Here is a 20,105-nt window from a genome sequence, read left to right as displayed (position 1 = left end):
ATATATATATATATATATATATATATATATATATATATATATATATATATATATATATATATATATTATTATATTATTATATAAATAATGATCAGTAGCATGCCCAAACTGACAAAATTACAATGACCACTGAATATTGTTAATTTTTAGCTATTGCCCAGCCCTAGTTACTAGTATTATTGTTACTACTGTTAAAGTAATATAGGATGCGCTTCTGTTAAAATCACTCACTTAATTTCTGTTGTAAGGGTAGCAGTTGTTGCTGGGAAAATGGATTATACAACAAAAGATGAACTTTCTTTTAATTTATTTAATTTTTATGTGGTTTAAGGGAAAAAAGTGCATTGAAGGATTTCTAGTTTTGAAAGGGACACACGCGCATACACACACACACGCACACACAAAAACATATATACAGTGGGGTCCAAAAGTCTGAGACCTGTTTTGTAATCTAATTTAAACTTTGTGTTGCATAAAATATCTATGACTCTGCACTTTTTCTAGGTCACTAATGAAACGAGCAAAAAAGCTGATGTGAAGTTGGATTTTCTTCCATTTAAGCACAAAACATGCTCTTTGCCCAAGTCGTAACATGGATCATCAGATTTTACATAAGCATACTGCAGTTAAACAACTTTTAAATCATTTTTTTTTTGCCCCAACTTTCCATATCAGTCTGATATTAGGAAAAATATTAACATAAAAAATTGCAAAATAGTGCACTATAGTATCAAACTTATGGACTTCACTGTGCGATTGTGTTTGTACTGTAATGCATGTAACATCAATCCTGTAACCAGTTCAAACATACATATACATCCAGGTATTCAATGCAAAATTGTTTTCAAAACTATATTTTTTCTTTATGGTCCTGCAGGAGAGACACGAGTGTAAAACCAACAACATTTCAGATCATTATAATATGATTATTTATTATTTTATTGACAACTAATAGGCAGTAGAGATTTATATGCTTTCTTAATACAGCGTAATACAATAATACCTGGAGAATATTTACTTTGCAATTTATATGATTTTCACTTACTTTTTTGGCTTTACTTAAATGACTATAAACATATATTAAACAATTTTTTTTTTTGTATTTACAAAATTATTGGTAACACTTCAAAGTAAGGTCTCATTTGTTAACTAACATGAACTAATAGTGGGAAATATATTTTTACAGCATTTACTAACCTTTGTTAATATTAGTTAATAAAAATGTTCGTTAGTTCGCAGTGCATTAATGTTAACAGATACGATTTTTGATCTTTCAAATGTTTTAGTAAATTTTATTAATATAAATAAGTGCTGTAAAAGTATTGTTTGCTACTTTGTGTTAACTAATATAGTTATTTAATTTTAACAAATTAAACCTTATTGGAAAGTGTTACAAAATGATCATTATTTGGGGGTCATTGTCATCAAAAATTTAAAACATCTAGTAAAATGTAAGGGAATCTTCATGTACAAATTTCTATAAGTTAAACAGGCCAGTAAACTTTTGTTATGTTTTAGTTCATGTTTACACTTCAGTAACCTGGACCTAAAAGGCTAGATGTCACTCTCTCATATGTGAACCCGTGCTCAGCAACACTGCCTTAGACAGATCTAACAAGATTTCTAACAAGTAAATTCATTCTCATGCATATGGAATATGAAGCTATGTAAAAGAAAAAAACAATTGTGGAACTTTACATATGTTATGCTGGATTGTACAAAGTGCCAAGTGAATGCGAGAGTGTGTTTTTATAGAACCAGTGTATCTGTACAGACTAAAATGTTACAAACACGAGGTTTTAATTTGTTGCAAATGCTGGTCATTTTTTGGTGTAGGTATGGTGTTGATTGGTTGTACTTGTTACATGATTTCACATTTTTATTCCTCAAAGAAGACAAGATATGTTAACAGTGTTCAAGGTAGACTCAAACAAGCATAATCTCATTGCGTCACTCTCGACAACTACAATCAAACCACATTTCAACAGCCAGAAAAATGAATGTAAACTTGGTCCTCTCTGTCTGTGACCAGTATTTTGGGATTGTGTTCTGGGACCTTTGAGGAATTGAGACTTCATGAAGAAAAAAGCCTTTTAAGAACAGATATACTTGATGAACGATGAAGCAAATGTCCAGTCATGTTGAATTTTGAAACTACTATTTTTCAAGGTCATTGCATGTTGTTTTTTTTTTTTGTCATTATTTGTTTTCAAAAAGTTGTTGTGAAATTTGATGAATCTGATAAATACAGACAAAAAAATGAAACACTTGTGTGCTGAAGGTCACTTTTATTCATGTATTTGTTGTGAAATCCAATGCTGTATCAGAACAAAATGACAATATACCAAAATATATAACAGTAGTTTGTTCTACATCCAGCAGCAAAAATCTCAGGTGAAGGCAAAACTCCAGAAATGTCACTGAATGCACTGATACTTCCCCCCCCCCCCCCCCCCCCAAATAAATCTTCATTAATATCATCACACACATACTGCTTCTACCTGCTGTCTGTTTTTTCTTCCATTTTTTTTTTTTTTAAGAAACAAATATTTGAGTTTATTATCAGGTTAAATTCGGTCAAAATGATTAAAATCCTGTAAGAGTGTGCGTGTATAAGAATCGCCACACACATTCAGGAGTCATGAATGTCATCTTATTGCTGTCATTACTTATTGCTTACATTTTAACCATGTTTTCATTTTCTATTTTATAATTCTTACAATTACAGTGGTGTGTAAAATCAAACCTGTTGATCAGACTCTTACTGAAAGACTATTTTTGGACAGATTCACTAAACAGCTTCGTCACTGATAGACTAGATGTCATCTTTCTATTCGGTACAATAGAAAGCATGCCAATAAACATGCCTTCTTTCCATGTAAATTAGGCTCATTATCGATTAATTGCACATTATTCACAAATGTTAGAGGCTTATTTTCCTGGCACAACTGATGTTGAAAGTAAGCAGACTTTTTACCTTTTCTGTTGTGTTGGGCTCAATTTGACCACTATTTGATATTTAACAGCTTGAAACACTGGTCTTTCTCATTTCGGGTGATGAATGTGCATCCAAAACACGTGTTAAATTTTGAGGTCAAATTGATCTCCATTGGTTTCCATGCAATTTGCCAAAAATCAACATCTCAACAAAACAGCAAGGAGTGAGAAAACCTTTATTGTAGCTTGCCAAACTAAAATATGGAATACATGAGAACTTTTGAAATTTAAGACTCATCTTCTGAAGCATCCAAGGAAAATTCACACTTGAAGTTTACAGTTGAGTTTTACAGTTCAAATCATTGTTGAAATGTGTATTTGTTAGTTTTTTGGGCTCTCAATTGCTAGTCTGTTGCAACACTCAAAATAAGTGAGAAACCCAATTTACCCTCACAAGTGTTTGAGAACCAGGGGCCGTTTACATGACACCGTTTTCAAATTAACTTTTTAATTCAGCTTTGTGTGCGTTTTGGCCGTTCATTTACACGGCAATGGAGTTTTGGTGACATGAAAAAGCAAACTTATGAAAACGTTTTCACTTTGAAACGATCTCTGTGTAGGCTACAAATATGCAGAAACTGATATCATGTGCATGCAAATTAGTTTTCTTTACAAAGTGACATCGCCATCTACTGGCCTGGCATGCATAATACAGCATTTTTAGTAGTTTTTGCGCACTTACACTAAGTACAAATAATGTTAGACACCTCAGTGTGCAAATAGTCATTACAAGTAGTCATGACAATTTTTTATTTTTTTTTTATTTGTGTCTGTGCAGCTAATTTTGAACAAACATGTGGGTCAAATTACCCTTAACACAACAGAAATAATAGAAAAGAAATGGATGATAATTATTACATTTTGCTAATATCTTTTTTAGTCTTCAACAAGCTACAATAGAGTTTGTTTTTACACGCATCTTTATTTTAGTGTTTTTCATAGTGTCGACTTTTGGCAAATTGCATAGAAACCAATGGGGGTCAATTTGTACCCAGTTTTCTACCTCAGCAGGAAAGAGATATTTGTACATTTTATAGCTATCACAGCAGCAGGAATTGTCAAACGAAGAAGTTATAACCAGGCATATAATATCCGGTCATGCAGTTGTGTGCACTTTCTACATTTTAAAGCACAAATACAATGTAAAGTCCCAGCATAGTATGGCAGATTGTGGTAGTCTGCTGGTTTCTCCACAAACTAGCAGTAAACAACGCTATGAGAGGGCACAATTCATTCATAAGTGTGTAATCCAGTGTTTAAACAACTACAGGACCTGATACAAGCCTATTGAAGGAGCTCTGTGTGTTTATGACAGCACAGTGAGTGTGACCGTTCCTTTGGTTTTCTTCAGAATACAGACAGCCTCTTCGTGAGTGACGCCCTCCAAACTCTGACCGTTAACAGCGATGATTTGATCTCCGCGCTTCAGACGCCCATCCTCTGACGCGGCCCCCTGAAACACACACTTATGATAAGCATCTACAATGCGTCTGTATTGTGGGATCTGTTCTTTATCTTCTACCGTTACCTTGCTGAAGACGGTTTTGACGTAGATGGGAAGGTCACCATGGGGGCTGCCAAATCCACCCACAATACTGAAGCCCAGTCCATCAGGCCCGCGCTCCAAACTAATGCTCTTGCACTGCGGAGGACTGGAAGAAACGGAGAGAGAGAGCACACGGTTACATGGATAATCGCTATTATCCGCTAAACACTAGTTTATAGCTTATAGAGTTTATAGTCATGATTTGAAGAGATCAGGGGCCAAGTTGCCAAGACAAGGATGGTATGGACCCTTTCTTGAGCCCTGCCCAAAATTACAGGAAGTTTATAACATTATTTTGCTTGAAAATCTGATATTATGAAGTGTAAAAATATACCCTATATTATGGGGACAAAATGTCCCCACAAAGATGGCAATATCCAAAATACTTGGGGGGACATTTTTTGGTCCCAATGAGGAAAACAGCGTAATAAATCACACTAAATGATCTTTAAAAATTCAAAAGTGCAGAATGTTTTCTGTGATAAGTAGGTTTAGTGTTGGGGGACAGAATATACAGTTTGTACAGTATATAAATTATTATGTCTATGTAGTCCCCATAAAACCTATCGTGTGTGTGTGTGTGTGTGTGTGTGTGTGTGTGTGTGTGTGTGTGTGTGTGTGTGTGTGTGTACAAACCCCAGGTCATCATGGAAAATGCTGCTGGCTGTGAGTCCTGCTGTCTGCTCTGGTGAGGGTCCAGTTACTGTAGTATCACCAGCAACTACCTACAAATACACACTTGTGAGAAATGCATTTCCCAATGTACACATACACTTATATATATATATATATATACTTTAAAATATAATTTATTTCTGTAATGCAAAGCTGAATTTTCAGCATCATTACTCCAGTCTTCAGTGTCACATGATCCTTCAGAAATCATTCTAATATGACGATTTGATACTCAGTTATTATCAATGTTGGAAACAGTTGTGTTGCTTAATATTTTTTGGAACCTGTGCTACTTTTTTCAGTATTCATTGATGAATAAAAGGTTAAAAAGAACAGCATTTATTCAAAATATAAATCTTTTCTAACAATATAAATCTTTAATATCACTTTTTATCAATTTAAAACATCCTTGCTGAAAAAAAAGTATTAATTTCTTTCAAAAAGAAAGAAAGAAAGAAAAAAATGACTGACCCCAAACTTTTGAACGGTAGTGTACAGTATATTGTTACAAAAGATTTCTACTTTAAATAAATGCTGACATTTTTAAACTTTTTATTCATCAAAGAATCCTGAAAAAGTATCACAGGTTATAAAATAATATTAAGCAGCACAACTGTTTCCAACATTGATAATAAATCAGCATATTACAATGATTTGTGAAGGATCATGTGACACTGAAGACTGGAGTAATGATGCTGAAAATTCAGCTTTGATCACAGAAATAAATTCTATTTTAAAGTTTATTAAAATAGAAAAACATAATATTAAATTGTAATAATATTTCACATTATTATTGTTTTTATGTATTTATTATGAAATAAATTAAGCCTTAATGAGCATAAGAGACTTCGTACAAAAAATTAAAAATAGTAATGTTTCCATACTTTTGACTAGATATACAGTACTGTGCAAAAGTCTTAGGCCACCATTAGATGTTGCTTTAATGATATAATGACCATATATAATTATTTCTCAGTCTCTTTGTTAGAATATAAACAGAAAATACATAAAATTTGTATGCCATATTAAAAACAGAGAAAATGCAGGAGGTCACACTAAATACTGATTTTTGCTTAAAGAAAATTTTGTTTAGATGTTTTTTAACATTTTGTGTTCATATTTCCTGTATTTACTTTTTGTATCATAATAAAGAGACTGAAAAATAAATATGGATGGTCATTAAAACTGCTAAAACAACAAAGCTGGTGGTGGCCTAAGACTTTTGCACAGTACTGTATGAATATATATATATATATATATATATAAATATATATATATATATATTTATATATTTTTTTTTTTTTTTTTTTTTTTTGCCATTTTGGGCAGTACCTGAGGTGTGATTGGTTAGCGTTAGGACAACATGCCGCCCATACTGGCGAAAATAAAGTGTGGATTTGAAAGTGTGCAGTGATGCCTGGAATCCCTTTTATCATGAAAATATAGTTAAGTGCAAGATGTGCAAGTTGGCCAATCTGCCATATACATAGCATTATAATGACAACACTATTTTAATAGAATGTAAATTATTTGTGCTGTTGTTGCCCGTGTTTCAGCATTGTTGTTACAGGAAGAGCTTACAACAGTAGTTACACATTCAGACAAACATGGTCAAGTTCATGTGTGCATTTGTGTCCTTTTCTTATATAGGATGCATCATATAAAACAGGCCTCTGTTTACTGGTGTTCATTCACTTTTCAGCTTCACCTGCAGCTACTCCTTTTCAGAAAACATTGCTTTTTCGAAAACATATTTTGATAGACATATTTGCAAGTCATATTTTTATTTGTCAACATTAATTTTCATAATAGTGTTTAATTAAAATATTTTCAATGCCGCCATGACGAACATGCCCCACCCCTGAGTACACTATTACACATAGGCCCGGTTTCACAGACAGGGCTGAGACTGAGCCACGATTAGGACTTAGTTCAATTAGGGCATTTAAATAGATTTTATAAACACACTAGAAAAAAAAACATTACTGGTGTGCATCTTGAGACAAAACAATGGCACTGACATATTTTAAGATAAGTATTTATTACAGTTAAAACAGCTCAAACATGCATTTTAGTCTGGGACTAGCTTAAGCCTTGTTTGTGAAACTGGGGGATAAAGATGTACTTAAGTCCTACTTAAGTGGGTAAAAAGGCACTCTAAAATTCAGATAACTGTATTTAATATAAATTTGAACTTTAATTCATTTTAATTTAATTGCAATAACACTTAAGTGTCTGAAAACATTACCTGTACATTCAGTTTGCACCTAGGTATGTTATGTACTCTTTTAAAAGTATGCTAAAGTGTACATTTTCAAAAGGATAATATGGGTCAAGCACTACTGGTGTACCGGGAGCTTGTGTGATGTGTCATTGTGTACCTGTAGTTGTATGATGCCTGTCGTGTTCTTCAGCAGTGAAACAGCTTTATTGTGAGTCATTCCTTCTGTTAAGTTTCCACAGATAGACACAATCCTGTCTCCAATCTAACAGACATACACACACACACACACACACACACACACACACACACACACACACACACACACACACACACACACACACACACACACACACACACACAATTAGCAAACATGAGACACTGTGACTCACAAATACACCTGCTTCAGTGCATCAGACCTTTTATTGTGGATAAAAAAAATCTAATAATGTCATATATCTTCAACTCAGACATACCCAGAGTTTCTGTGTCTGTGCTGCGAGGCCGCTGGGGTTCATCATGGCGATGAATATGGGCACGTCCCCCAAAGGACTGCCCACTCCTCCAGCTATACTGATGCCCAGAGAGTCTGATGGGCCCTGGGAAACACACACACCCCATCACACAGAGAAACGCTCAAAAGTTCTAAAACACACACCCTAAAGCAGGGTTATTTAAAGTCAATTTTGAGTATTTATTATAAATGATTTATCCATGCACATCATTTTTTAAAATTCACGTGCCGTCGTGATCTTTAAAGTGCCCCTATTATGCTGTTTTGAAGGTTACTAATGTTATTTTGGTGGTCTCCTACAATAGGTTTACATGCATCCAAAGTCAAAAAACACTTTAAAGGTGCCATAGAACCAGTTTTTACAAGATTTAATATAAGTCTAAGGCAGGGGTACTCAACAGGCGGCCCGCGGGCCGCATCCATCCCGTCAGCATTAAATTTGTGGCCCGCATCATACTACATATACATTTATTTTTATTATAATTTCCGTTCAAAATTAGCGTGAATATTACTTATAATATTATAATAGGCGTACATTGCGCGTGACGCTGTAATCATCAGCAGATAACGCGTATAGTCAGAGCCGGCCCGTTATATAGGCAGTATAGGCAAATGCTAAGGGCGCAATCTCGCTAGGGGCGCCAAAGAGGCCGGATGCGTGGACAGGGGAGGATCTACCGGGGTTATCACAAAATTATCACAGAATAAAATAAGCAGTGTTTCAAGTACTGCTTTTCAGGAGCGGCACTTCAATATGATGACTAAATAAATTGCGTAACGCAAAGTAATGGCAAGAAAGCACGTAAACTGTGCATGATGGTTGCACGCAGCGCGCCCAGTGTGATTCATTAACAAATGACTCTTATGAACCGATTCATTTGAGAGTCAAAAACACAGCGCAGCCAAGTTAACTTACGATTTTTTTTCCATATTTGTACGTGAATCGGAAATTACTGCTTCCCGGCTAACTCGGAAGTCCTGTGAGAAATGTAGTCCCATCCGAATATGTCTGAGATTAATTTTCGTAATTTTTTGGCGAGCTGATTCAGCGACCGCCCGCTCAACTTTCATCATGGATAAAGGTAGCCTATTTTTGCCATCCGACGAACCAATAACATGAAATCAATACGGAGATCCCGATGATCCGATCACAGAAACTAATAGCAGAGATGGGGTAAGAATCTAAACGTATTTTATTTTTTCTCGATTGCTAACACCTTATAAGTGATTCAGTTGGTCCAGTTTCCCAAACCATTCGTTAATTTATCAAAACAAAGAGACATTTCTCAAAACATTTAACAATGGAAATATTAGGTAGCCTATTAAAACTGATGACACACACCAGTCAAAATCTGACAGAGAGCTGAAAGAATAATTTACAGGGGTTTTAAACTTAAAACAGTACAATGTAGGCTACTTTAGATGAGGGAAATTTCACGTTGTGATTGTCAACTTTCTTTGTAACCATTTGTTATATATGCACTGTATTTTTTGCAGCGCTGAGAAATGATTGCCTAGGGATATAGTCTTGTGTCAGAAGACCAATACACTACTATAGTACTGTATACTGTAATGAAATTTAGCCAAATGTGCAGAGGATGCTGAATTTACTTTTACTGCAATTGACAGTTTACTGTAATTTGGTGCATACCAAGTTCATACTTATTTTTCTCATGCTTTTCATCTACTGCAAGATCAATTTATAATAGTAAAATGAAAAAGAGGTATTTTTGTTACAGTGTTATATGAATTGATCTCACTAGTGTTCACTGGGCAGTGCAGTAGTCTGTGTATTTGTTATGTTTTGTGTGTCATCTGATGCCAAAGTTTGATTTTGTCAGACAAGAATAAGTTTTTGACTAGAACATTTTATTTTGACCTGGACATTTGAGGTTTGTGCAAGTTGGTGTATAGTTTTGATATTGTATTTTGCTGTGAGAAAATGTTGAATTGTTTCATGAATTGTGCATTAGCAATCAAGAAAAACAATAGAGACTGAAAAGTTTTCAAACAAATTTAGGTTGGCTTGTCATAAACCCAACTTCAAGTCTTGTTTAAAAAATGTATGAACTTTGGTCAGTTAGTCCAGAATATATGTTCTGGATGATTGCTAAAGTGTTGCTAGGAGATTCTGGGTGGTTGCTAGGCTCTTACTATGCAGTTGCTGGGGTGTTGCTAGAGTATGTAGTTTATATGATGTTCTGGGTGAACACACACAGACATTCCCACCTTTGTTAATAACAGAAACTCAAAAATTGTTCTGTAGCTCTTGGACTAAAATGTGATTTATACCATTGAAGTAGCCTGTGTAATATTGATAAAACTGCTCATCTCCTTTAGTGATACAAGTTCTGACTCATTTAGAAGTTTTTCGTATAGTTTATTTACTTGGTGACAAGATGGATATTGAAATTTTTTTATTTAATAATTTTAAACAGTATATGGATACTTTCTGGTAATGCAATGTTTGTGAACAAAATTGTGTATGTAAGGCTATAAATCTCCAAAAACTATGCATGAGTGCTTGCTTTGGTATTGCCACCCCTCATAGACCTCATGCCACCCCTTTGCCACCCTATAAATAATATTCTAGATTCGCCCCTTTGGATAAATCGCAATATAAGGGGGCGCCAAAAAAATCTTGCCTAGGGCGCCAAAGAGACTAGGGCCGGCACTGCGTATAGTGTACGCGCAGCACAGTTTTTCTAACCGCAAAGAACAATATAAACTGAAGGCACATTGCACGTACGCTTTGAATAGTTTTTGCACTAATTTAGTTTGTCCACAAGGTGTCAGCACTGAAACGGGCTGTTGTTTCAGTCTGAAAAGAAACGGAGAAGACAGAACAAGAGTAACAACAAACGACCGTGTTGAAGAGCGCTCGTTTGAGGGGATTAAAAGATACCAGCAACTCTAATTTTAAACAAGTACAAAGACATTTTATTGTAACTATTTGAGCGAAAAAAGACTTTACAAGCATGAATCTCTCTAGTGCGCATGTGTCGAGCACTTGTGCTCGTGAACGCCATCAAAGGCTTGAGACTGTGCGCGCAAGTAAAAAACAAAGTAACCTTATTTTTCCATGATAAAATGCATTTGACATTCCTCAAACTTTGCAGTGTGTAAGTTTCCGAGCAACATGAAAAACAAACCTTTTATTCTTAATGTCAATGTGTTATAAACAGAAAGCAAGCAGAGAGCGCTCCCATTACAGATCTGTCATCACATCATTGAGCTCACGGAGAATATCTTATTTATCATGTTTACAACGTTGTTTATAGTTAGATAATTCATGAGATTGTGACTGAACATAAAAAAAAAAAAAAAAACAATTTGGATTCTGACCAAATTGAAAGGTAGTTAATAATAATACAAATAATAAAACATTTATTCTCTGAGTATAAATAGGTGCTAAAGTGTTAAAAAGGTGCAATGGAGTATAAAAAGAAGTTAAAAAAGTGCAATGTTTTCGTTTTACAGACAAACTCTCATCAGCCAGTGATCAACAGCCAGACCTTTTCTTTTCATCAGTTCTTGTTTTTCTTTATCCATTTGTACATTAAGAATACAGCAAGACAAGCTATTAATCCTTTTTTAAATGCCATTTATCATGTTCAGTGACACTTTAAGAAGGACACCATACTATTAAGACTTAGCTAGATAATAAACTGCACTTTTAGTAAATAAACAGTAAAACTACAAATATTGTCTTAAGTAGGTCTAAAAAAAAAGTCTTACGATCCAAGTTATAATTTGCGGCCCTTTCATTTGGTTAAAATGCGGCCCTCTTGGCCTCTGAACTTGAGTACCCCTGGTCTAAGGTGTCTCCTGAATGTGTCTGTGAAATTTCAGCTCAAAATTCCCCAAAGATTTTTTTTTTTTAACTGCCTATTTTGGGGCATCATTAACTATGCACCGATTCAGGCTGCGGCCCCTTTAAATCCCTTTTAATGATCCCGACTGTTACATAACAGTGTTATGTTGAGATTCGCCTGTTCTTTGGAGGTCTTTTAAACTAATGAGATTTATATAAGAAGGAGGAAACAATGGAGTTTGAAACTCACTGTATGTCATTTCCATGTACTGAACTCTTGTTATTCAACTATGCCAAGATAAATTCAATTTTTGAATCTAGGGCACCTTTAATTTCCTCATAATATTCACTACCATTCAAAAGTTTGGAAACATTGCTATTTTTAATGTTTTCGAAAGAAGTCTCTTCTACTCATCAAGCCTGCATTTATTTGATCAAAAATACAGAAAAAAACAGTAATATTGTAAAATATTATTACAATTTAAAATAACGGTTTCTATTATAATATACTTTAAAATATAATTTATGTCTGTGATGCAAAGCTGAATTTTCAGCATCATTAAAACCAGTCTTCAGTGTCACATGATCCTTCAGAAATCACTGTAATATGCTGATTTATTATAAATGTTGTGCTGCTTAATATTTTTTTATAACGTGATCATTTTTTTCAGGATTCTTTGATTAATAAAAAGTAAAAAAACAGCATTTATTTAAATTAAATCATTTGTAACAATATACACTACTGTTCAAAAGTTTGGGGTCAGTATTTCTTTCTTTCTTTCTTTCTTTCTTTTTTTGGAAGAAATTAATACTTTTTTTTCAGCAAGGATGTTTTAAATTGATAAAAAGTGATAGTAAAGATTTATATTGTTAGAAAATATTTCTATTTTGAATGAATGCTGTTCTTTTTGACTATTTATTCATCAATGAATCTTGAAAAAAGTATCACAGTTTCCAAAAAATATTAAGCAACACAACTGTTTCAAATATCAAATCAGCATATTATAATGATTTCTGAAGGATTATGTGACACAAAAGACTGGAGTAATGATACTGAAAATTCAGCTTTGCATTACAGAAAAAAATTATATTTTAAAGTATATTAAAATAGAAAACCATTATTTTAAATTGTAATAATATTTCACAATATTACTGTTGTTTATGTATTTTTATCAAATAAATGCAGGCTTGATGAGCATAAGAGACTTCTTTCAAAAACATAAAAAATTGTAATGTTTCCAAACTTTTGAACGGTAGTGCAGCATCACCTCACTCACTGTCTCAAACGTTCAGTCAAGGACCTGGTCCCTGTAAACCAAGATCCACCAATAACAAACCACAAGCTTCCAACCATCCAATCAATTCCCCATTGACAAAACCAAGCCCTGTCCTACATTTGATCTTGTTCCAGAAGCCGTTTCATTCAGATATGTCACAATACGGAAGAAAAGACTATTGCAACTTCTGTTTGATGCCGACTTTAACACTAAAACCATAAAAAAACCTATCTTTACTAACTGAAATAAAATTAAATATTTAATTTAATTTAAATAAACTTAATTTATTTCAGCTAGTTCAGCTAGTAACATTTAAAGTTGAAGAACTTAAATAAAATTATAATAACTATAATTGTATATCAATGATACTAAAATAACACTGACCTAAAGGCCTATTCACACAAGTTATATTTATCTTAAACTTTAATATTTGGCAGAGGCTAAGTGGAAAAAAAATATATATATATTATATTTATTTATTTATTTATTACAAATCATACATGGAAGCTGCCTTATTGGAATATTGGCACACATGACCCAAAAGATCTTAATTTACTGGTCAGCGAATTTTTTGTAAAATGTAAAAAGAAACAACAGAAAGAAACACTGACAGATTTCATCCCTGGTCAGAGCCGGTCAATAGAAACACAGTTTGAAATCTTGGACTATTGACAAATATTGGCTTTCTATGTGAAAAGGCCTTAAGGTTCAATTACTGTAACTGACCTTTGTGAATTCAACCGTCCTGATGTCTTTATCCAGCACTGCAAGGCAAGAAAGGAAAGATTGGAAATCAAGAATGAAGCTGAATATTTATATAATTTAGCAGATGAACTGTTCTTACATTCAAGTGTTTTCTCTGCATCACCCTGTACAGCTGCAGGAATGACTTTACCACTGCCCGTCTCGCTTATCTGCACCGAATACACAGAGACATTTCACACATGAAAACACACCACTGAAGAGATTTATTAGGCCATGAGTGCACAACATGACTCTAGCTCGGCACCATTTATGTTTGTGGTTGGTGACTATTGGTGCTTTTACACCATGTCATAATTACCGTACTGATTCTGAACTGTAAAAAGCCTTCCCATGCTTGCAGAACTCGTAATTTTCTGGGAGCTACAACTTGTACCACCTGACCGCAGAGCTGTGCAGATCAGTGTATGACATCAAAGTACCGTGAGAGCGATTCGAAAGCATACGGTAATTACGACATGGCGTGACTGCAGAATAATCTGCACACACCCATCAGGTGCACACAATATATTGATATTAAATAATAAAATATGAGACATTATTGTAAAGCATAGCCAAAAAAATTACTAAAACAATCTAAAATTGAAATGAAAATTAAAAATTGAAAAATAAGGCTAATTCAAAAGATAATAATAATATTAAAATAACAGTGGTGCGTGCATTACCAAGACCGGATCTGACTAGTCGCAAGAGCGTTGACAAATTTCAGACCTGCTTAACTTCAAGTTATTGTGTCTTGATCAGTTTGGGTTTTAAAAGACAATTAATATTCAGTAAAATTATCAATTTAACTGCACTGACACATGAGAACAAAATTTGAACCGAATTGAGCCGGATAATGAAAAATGAAAACTTTGCACTGAATTAAGCTGAATAGTTACATTATTTGTCTTCTGTGGTGCTGTTTTACAGCTGAAATTGAATTAGTTTCTTAATTACTTTCATAAAAAAATCATGTTAGAATGTATTTTGGGATCATGGCTTCATAGCTATTAGCTGGAAATCTATGGAAGCTTCTTTCTGCCACAGAATTAAAAAAAAGATATTTGCAACTTTTTATCTCACAATTTAGTTTTTTTCTTCTCACAATTGTGAGTTTATATACGGTTACGAAAATTGTGAGATAAAAACTGTGAGTTTATATCATGCAATTCTAAAAAAAAAAATCAGAATAGTGAGATAAAAAGTCGCAATTACCTTTTTTTTTTTATTTAGCAGCGGAAACAAGCTTCCATAGGATTTTAGGGCATGCAACAGCACAAAACAACAACAACAACAACAAAACAATGTTTAATAATTGTGCGGAGTGTGTGGATTTGTCTCTGACCTGACTGCTCTGAGACAGACGGCGCTCGGAGTGGAAAGGCCCTGCCTTAAAACGACCCACCTCCAATCTGATTGGACCAGCACAACTCTGAGGGAAAATAAATCAGTTCATATGATTAATATTTGTGTGTGGTAAAATGTATATTGGCTTTCACATTCACACTAGATCAATCACATTTATACACAAAATATATACACTGCTTCTTTAAACGACATGAGGAAGGGAGATCATTAGAGGAGTCAAATTCAAAAGCTCCTTCTTATTTAACATAATAGTAAAATAGACACATAAAACATGTTACTATGTAGTTTTTTTTAGTTAATGAGTGTTAAGTTTCACTCTGTTTTGGAGATATTGTTAAACATTTTCAGGAGTGTATCTGGTGGTCATTATTGATTCACAACTTATAGGAATATTAAAGGTTTAGTTCACTTCCAAATGAAAATTAATCCAAGCTTTACTCACCCTCAAGCCATCCTAAGTTTATATGACTTTCTTCTTTATGATGAACACAAATAGAGAAATATATAAATATCCTGACCCATCCGAGCTTTATAATGGCGGTAAGCGTTACCAAACGAGTATGAGCTGAAGAAATTGTCTCCATCCACATCCATCCATCATAAACATATTCCACACTGCCTTAATAAAGGCCTTCTTGTGTAAATAAATATCCATATTTAACAAGTTATAACACAAACGCATCGCCTGGCATCAGAAGGCCTTCATTAAGCCTTTTCTTCAGCTCATACTCGTTGATCCCACTCACTGCCATTATAAAGCTCTTGTGTTCATCAGAAAGAAAAAGTCATATATACCTAGAATGGGTTGAGGGTGAGTAAAGGTTGGGGTAATTTTCATTTGAAAGCGAACTAATCCTTTAAATTTAATATAAAACAATTTAGTTAAATGTACAGGTGCATCTCAAAAAATTAGAATATCATGAAAAAGTTTTTTGTTTTTGTAATTTAATTCAAAAAGTAAAACTTAAATATATTCTAGATTTATTATTTACAAAGTAAAATATTTCCATACTTTTTTGTTTTCATATTGATAATTACAGCTTGCTGCTCATCAAAAAAAAAAAAAAAAAAAAAAAAATCAGTATCTCAAATTATTAGAATATTTAATTTCAAGTTCTATTAAATTACCATTCTCGGTGTATAAATACTGGGTTTAGGTCAGTAATCCCAACAGCAGTCATGGGGAAGTCTGCTGACTTGACAATTGTCCAGAAGACGATCATCAAGACCCTCTAGATTGAGGGTAAGCCACAGAGGGTCATTGCTGAAAGAGCTGGCTGTTCGCAGAGTGCTGAGCCAAAACATATTCATTGAATTTCATTGAAAGTTGACTGGAAGGAAAAACTGTGTCAGGAAAAGGTGTACAAGTGAAAGGAATGACCGCAGGCTTGAGAAGATTGTCAGGTGAAGCCGATTTAAGAACTTAGGAGAGCTTCAAAAGGAGTGGACTGAAGCTGGAGTCAGTGCATCAAGAGCCACCACACACAGACGTCTTCAGGGCTACAACTGTCACATTTCACGTACCAAGCCACTTCTGAACCAAAGACAACGTCAGAAGCGTCTTACCTGGGCTAAGGAGAAAAACAACTGGACTGTTGCTCAGCGGTCCAAAGTCCTCTTTTTAGATGAAAGTAAATTTTGCATTTCATTTGGAAATCAAGGTCCCAGAGTCTGAAGGAAGAGTGGAGAGGCACAGAAACCATGTTGCTTGAAGTCCAGTGTGAAGTTTCCACAGTCAGTGATGATTTGGGCTGCCATGTCATCTGCTGGTGTTGGTCCACTGTGTTTTCTGAAGTTCACAGTCAACGCAGCCGTCTACCAGGAAATTTAAGAGCACTTCATGCTTCCTTCTACTGACAAGCTTTATGGAGATGCTGATTTCATTTTCCAGCAGGATTTGGCACCTGCCACCTGCCCACACTGCCAAAAGTACCAAAAGCTGGTTCAGAGGCCATGGTGTTACTGTGCTTGACTGACCAGCAAACTGACCTGAACACCATAGAGAATCTATGGGGTATTGTCAAGACCCAGACAGCAAGATAGTGTCGGCCCAGATCCGGCCCACATGTGGATTACACACAGACGAGATGTGGGCCGGATCTGGGCCGACACTATGTTGCTGTCAGGGGAGGAAGATGTGAGACACCAGACCCAACAATGCAGATGAACTGAAGGCCACTATGGGCTTCCATTACACCTGAGCAGTGCCACAGGCTGATTGCCTCCATGCCACGCCGCATTGATGCAGTAATTCATGCAAAAGGAGGCCCAACCAAGTATTGAGTGCATAGAAATCAACATACTTTTCAGAAGCCTGACATTTCTGTTTAAAATATCCTTTTTTTTTTTTTTTTTTGATCTTATGAAGTATCCAAATTTATTGAGATAGTGAATTGGTGGGTTTTTGTTAAATGTGAGCCAAAATCATCACAATTAAAAGAACCAAAGGCTTAAAGTACTTCAGTCTGTGTGCACTGAATTTATTTAATACACGAGTTCCACAATTTGAGTTGAATTACTGAAATAAATGAACTTTTCCATGACATTCTATTTTATTGAGATGCACCTGTAAATGGTGGCTGCATTGTTTTTGACTTATTAACACTGCTTTGCCAAATAATAGATAAATGAACAATTCTCCTATCTAACTAAAACCATAAAAAATAACATTTTGTTCCTTCATACATAATTAACTGAAATAAAATAAAATATAAAAAAGCTTTATATAAACTTATTTTTTTCAGCTAGTTGCCAAGGCAACATTTCTCATTTTCATTTACTTTAACGTTAACTTGGAAGTACTTAAGTAATTAAAACTAATAAATAAATTGAATAAAAACTATATAGACATTAAAAAAGTAAAACACTATGAAATTGCTAAAAATGTAACTACAATTAAAGTGAAAACATAAAATATAAAAATAAAATCTAATGGAGAATATTAATAATAGTATATCTATAATAGTATAAAAAATAATTTCATCATGTTCATAATGTTTAAGCAAAAAACTATACAAATTTATATACAAAAAAAATTATTAAAGCTTTAAGATCTTCCAGATATGACTGAATGTTTTATATCTTTCAACAATTTTGCCAAAATGGAAAAGGCATTAACAGAATGACTCTGTTATTCACCTTGAGCAGCGAGGCCACATACTCTTGTGTGGCTGAACGAACGTCCTCCCCATTAACCGAAAGGATCTGATCTCCCTGCATGAGACGTCCGTCAGTCTCCACGACTCCACCCTTCACGATGTCTGACACAAAGACTCCTGTGTCATTTCTGAGACAGACACAGTCAATTACTGTTAGCACAGATGGGGAATACAGAGTTGAATATTCATTTATGGACCCTTGTAAAAAAGAAGTGTGCTTAATTGTAATGAATTTACTTGTAGTGTAAATCAAATCTTAAAAGTGTATTTTCACTTGCAGATAATATAATAATAAATAAAAGGTCACTTAAGTGTACTTAAAGAGAGAACACTTTCATGACACACACTTAAGTACATTTTTAAAAGGGCACTTTGTAATAATGTCAAATTAAGTTTTACTTTAAAGTACATTTTAAATAATTGTTTTAATAATCTTTTGTCATTAACTTTAACTGTAGTGTTTTTCAATATTACATTTAAAGTTTAAATATTTTAATGTACTAAATTGCAACTTTATCATGACAAATGTGTAATTACAAAAATATTTACATGACATACAAGTTTCAACAATAATTATATTAAAGTATATTTTAGTTTACCATAAATGTTTGTCAGTACATTCAGCAGTAAACAACCATATTTCAAAGACAATAGAAGTAATTATGCATTTACATATAAAGACGTACTTGAGTCCTACTTAAGATGGTCAAAAACAAGATTTTATCTCAGGGAAAAAATGCTAAAAAACAGGAGCGCAAACATAGGCGGACACCCCAATTATTTACCTTAAATCACACTTATTTAGTACCTTCAACTAATGTTCTAGTACCTTCTCCCAATGATGCTGAGTCCGAGACCACGGCCTGGTTTCTTCTGAAGCTCAATGGTCAAGGAGTCCCACAGTTCTTCTTCCTTATACTGACCCTCATCTCTGAAGACTGTCAGACGAACACGTTGCGGAGTCTGGCGCAAAACGTTGATTGCCTCATCATGCGTCGCCACTCGCAGATCTATACCATTCACCTATTGAGAGAGAGAGAGAGAGTTACAAGAGGGAGGAATAGAATGGCTGAAATGAAGTTGACATGAAATCAAGCCTAGTCTAGTCAGAAGAGTGTCTGATGGTCGTGATTTTACCTCCAGAATCTGATCTCCTGCCCACAGTCGGCCATCTTTAGAGGCGGCTCCTTCCTCGTACACCTCATGAATTATTATAGTTCCCTGAACACAGACAAATTCAGTCTTTATATATGTTCTTATAAACGAGTTCCTAAACTCTTGTGAAAAAGAAGAGTGCTTAATTGTATCGAATGTGAACTTGTAGTGTACTTCAAATTTTTACATTTTTTAAAAAACTACTTGCAGATAATATATGAATTAAATAAAAGGCCAATTAAGTGTACTTAATGAGAGAACAGTTTAACAGCTTTCACGACACACTTAAGTACACTTTTAAAACGTGCACTTTGCAATAATGTCACATTAAAAGTTTTAAAGTGCATTTTAAATCATTATGTAGAAAATAAATATGGTGATCACATGATGTTTCTGCAAAAACCCTCAAACAATGCATGTAAACAGAGTAACTCTGGGGGTCTTCAAGTCTTGAAGGTCAGATAGGCACTCAGAGAGCAAACATGGATCTGTGTTGTAATTTCTCAATATCTTTTATTCATCTATATTTATTTTCTTCATTTATCTCTTCATATTCATTTATATATTCATTTTTACTTGTAATCTTATTTTGTGTGTTGTATGGCCTTAAATATAATGATATATTTGGAACAAGGT

General features: G+C 34.2%; 1 protein-coding gene across 7 annotated transcripts in view; it reads right to left on the bottom strand.

Moving 5' to 3' along the window:
- Positions 1–24: 24 nt before the first annotated feature.
- Positions 25–20,105, bottom strand: part of LOC137030020 (multiple PDZ domain protein) — a 129,252-nt gene continuing 109,171 nt past the window's right edge. For 3 of the 7 annotated variants that reach the window (XM_067399946.1, XM_067399948.1, XM_067399949.1), the window contains 11 exons: positions 19,452–19,535; positions 19,144–19,337; positions 18,295–18,442; positions 15,134–15,220; positions 13,889–13,958; positions 13,771–13,808; positions 7,916–8,038; positions 7,600–7,704; positions 5,180–5,268; positions 4,526–4,649; positions 25–4,450 (listed from right to left, as the gene is read on the bottom strand). In XM_067399946.1, coding sequence (XP_067256047.1) covers positions 4,304–4,450; positions 4,526–4,649; positions 5,180–5,268; positions 7,600–7,704; positions 7,916–8,038; positions 13,771–13,808; positions 13,889–13,958; positions 15,134–15,220; positions 18,295–18,442; positions 19,144–19,337; positions 19,452–19,535 — 1,209 coding nt within the window. In that variant the 3' untranslated portion in view covers positions 25–4,303. Of the gene's footprint in view, positions 4,451–4,525; positions 4,650–5,179; positions 5,269–7,599; positions 7,705–7,915; positions 8,039–13,770; positions 13,809–13,888; positions 13,959–15,133; positions 15,221–18,294; positions 18,443–19,143; positions 19,338–19,451; positions 19,536–20,105 lie in introns of those variants that run through there. The other 4 variants (XM_067399951.1, XM_067399950.1, XM_067399952.1 and 1 more) reach the window with 3 other exon arrangements.

The sequence above is a fragment of the Chanodichthys erythropterus genome, chromosome 11 (genome assembly GCF_024489055.1).
Source record: "Chanodichthys erythropterus isolate Z2021 chromosome 11, ASM2448905v1, whole genome shotgun sequence".
Taxonomy (NCBI): domain Eukaryota; kingdom Metazoa; phylum Chordata; class Actinopteri; order Cypriniformes; family Xenocyprididae; genus Chanodichthys; species Chanodichthys erythropterus.
The sequence above is the reverse complement of the archived record's forward strand: the minus strand, read 5'-3'. Positions and strand labels throughout refer to the sequence as shown.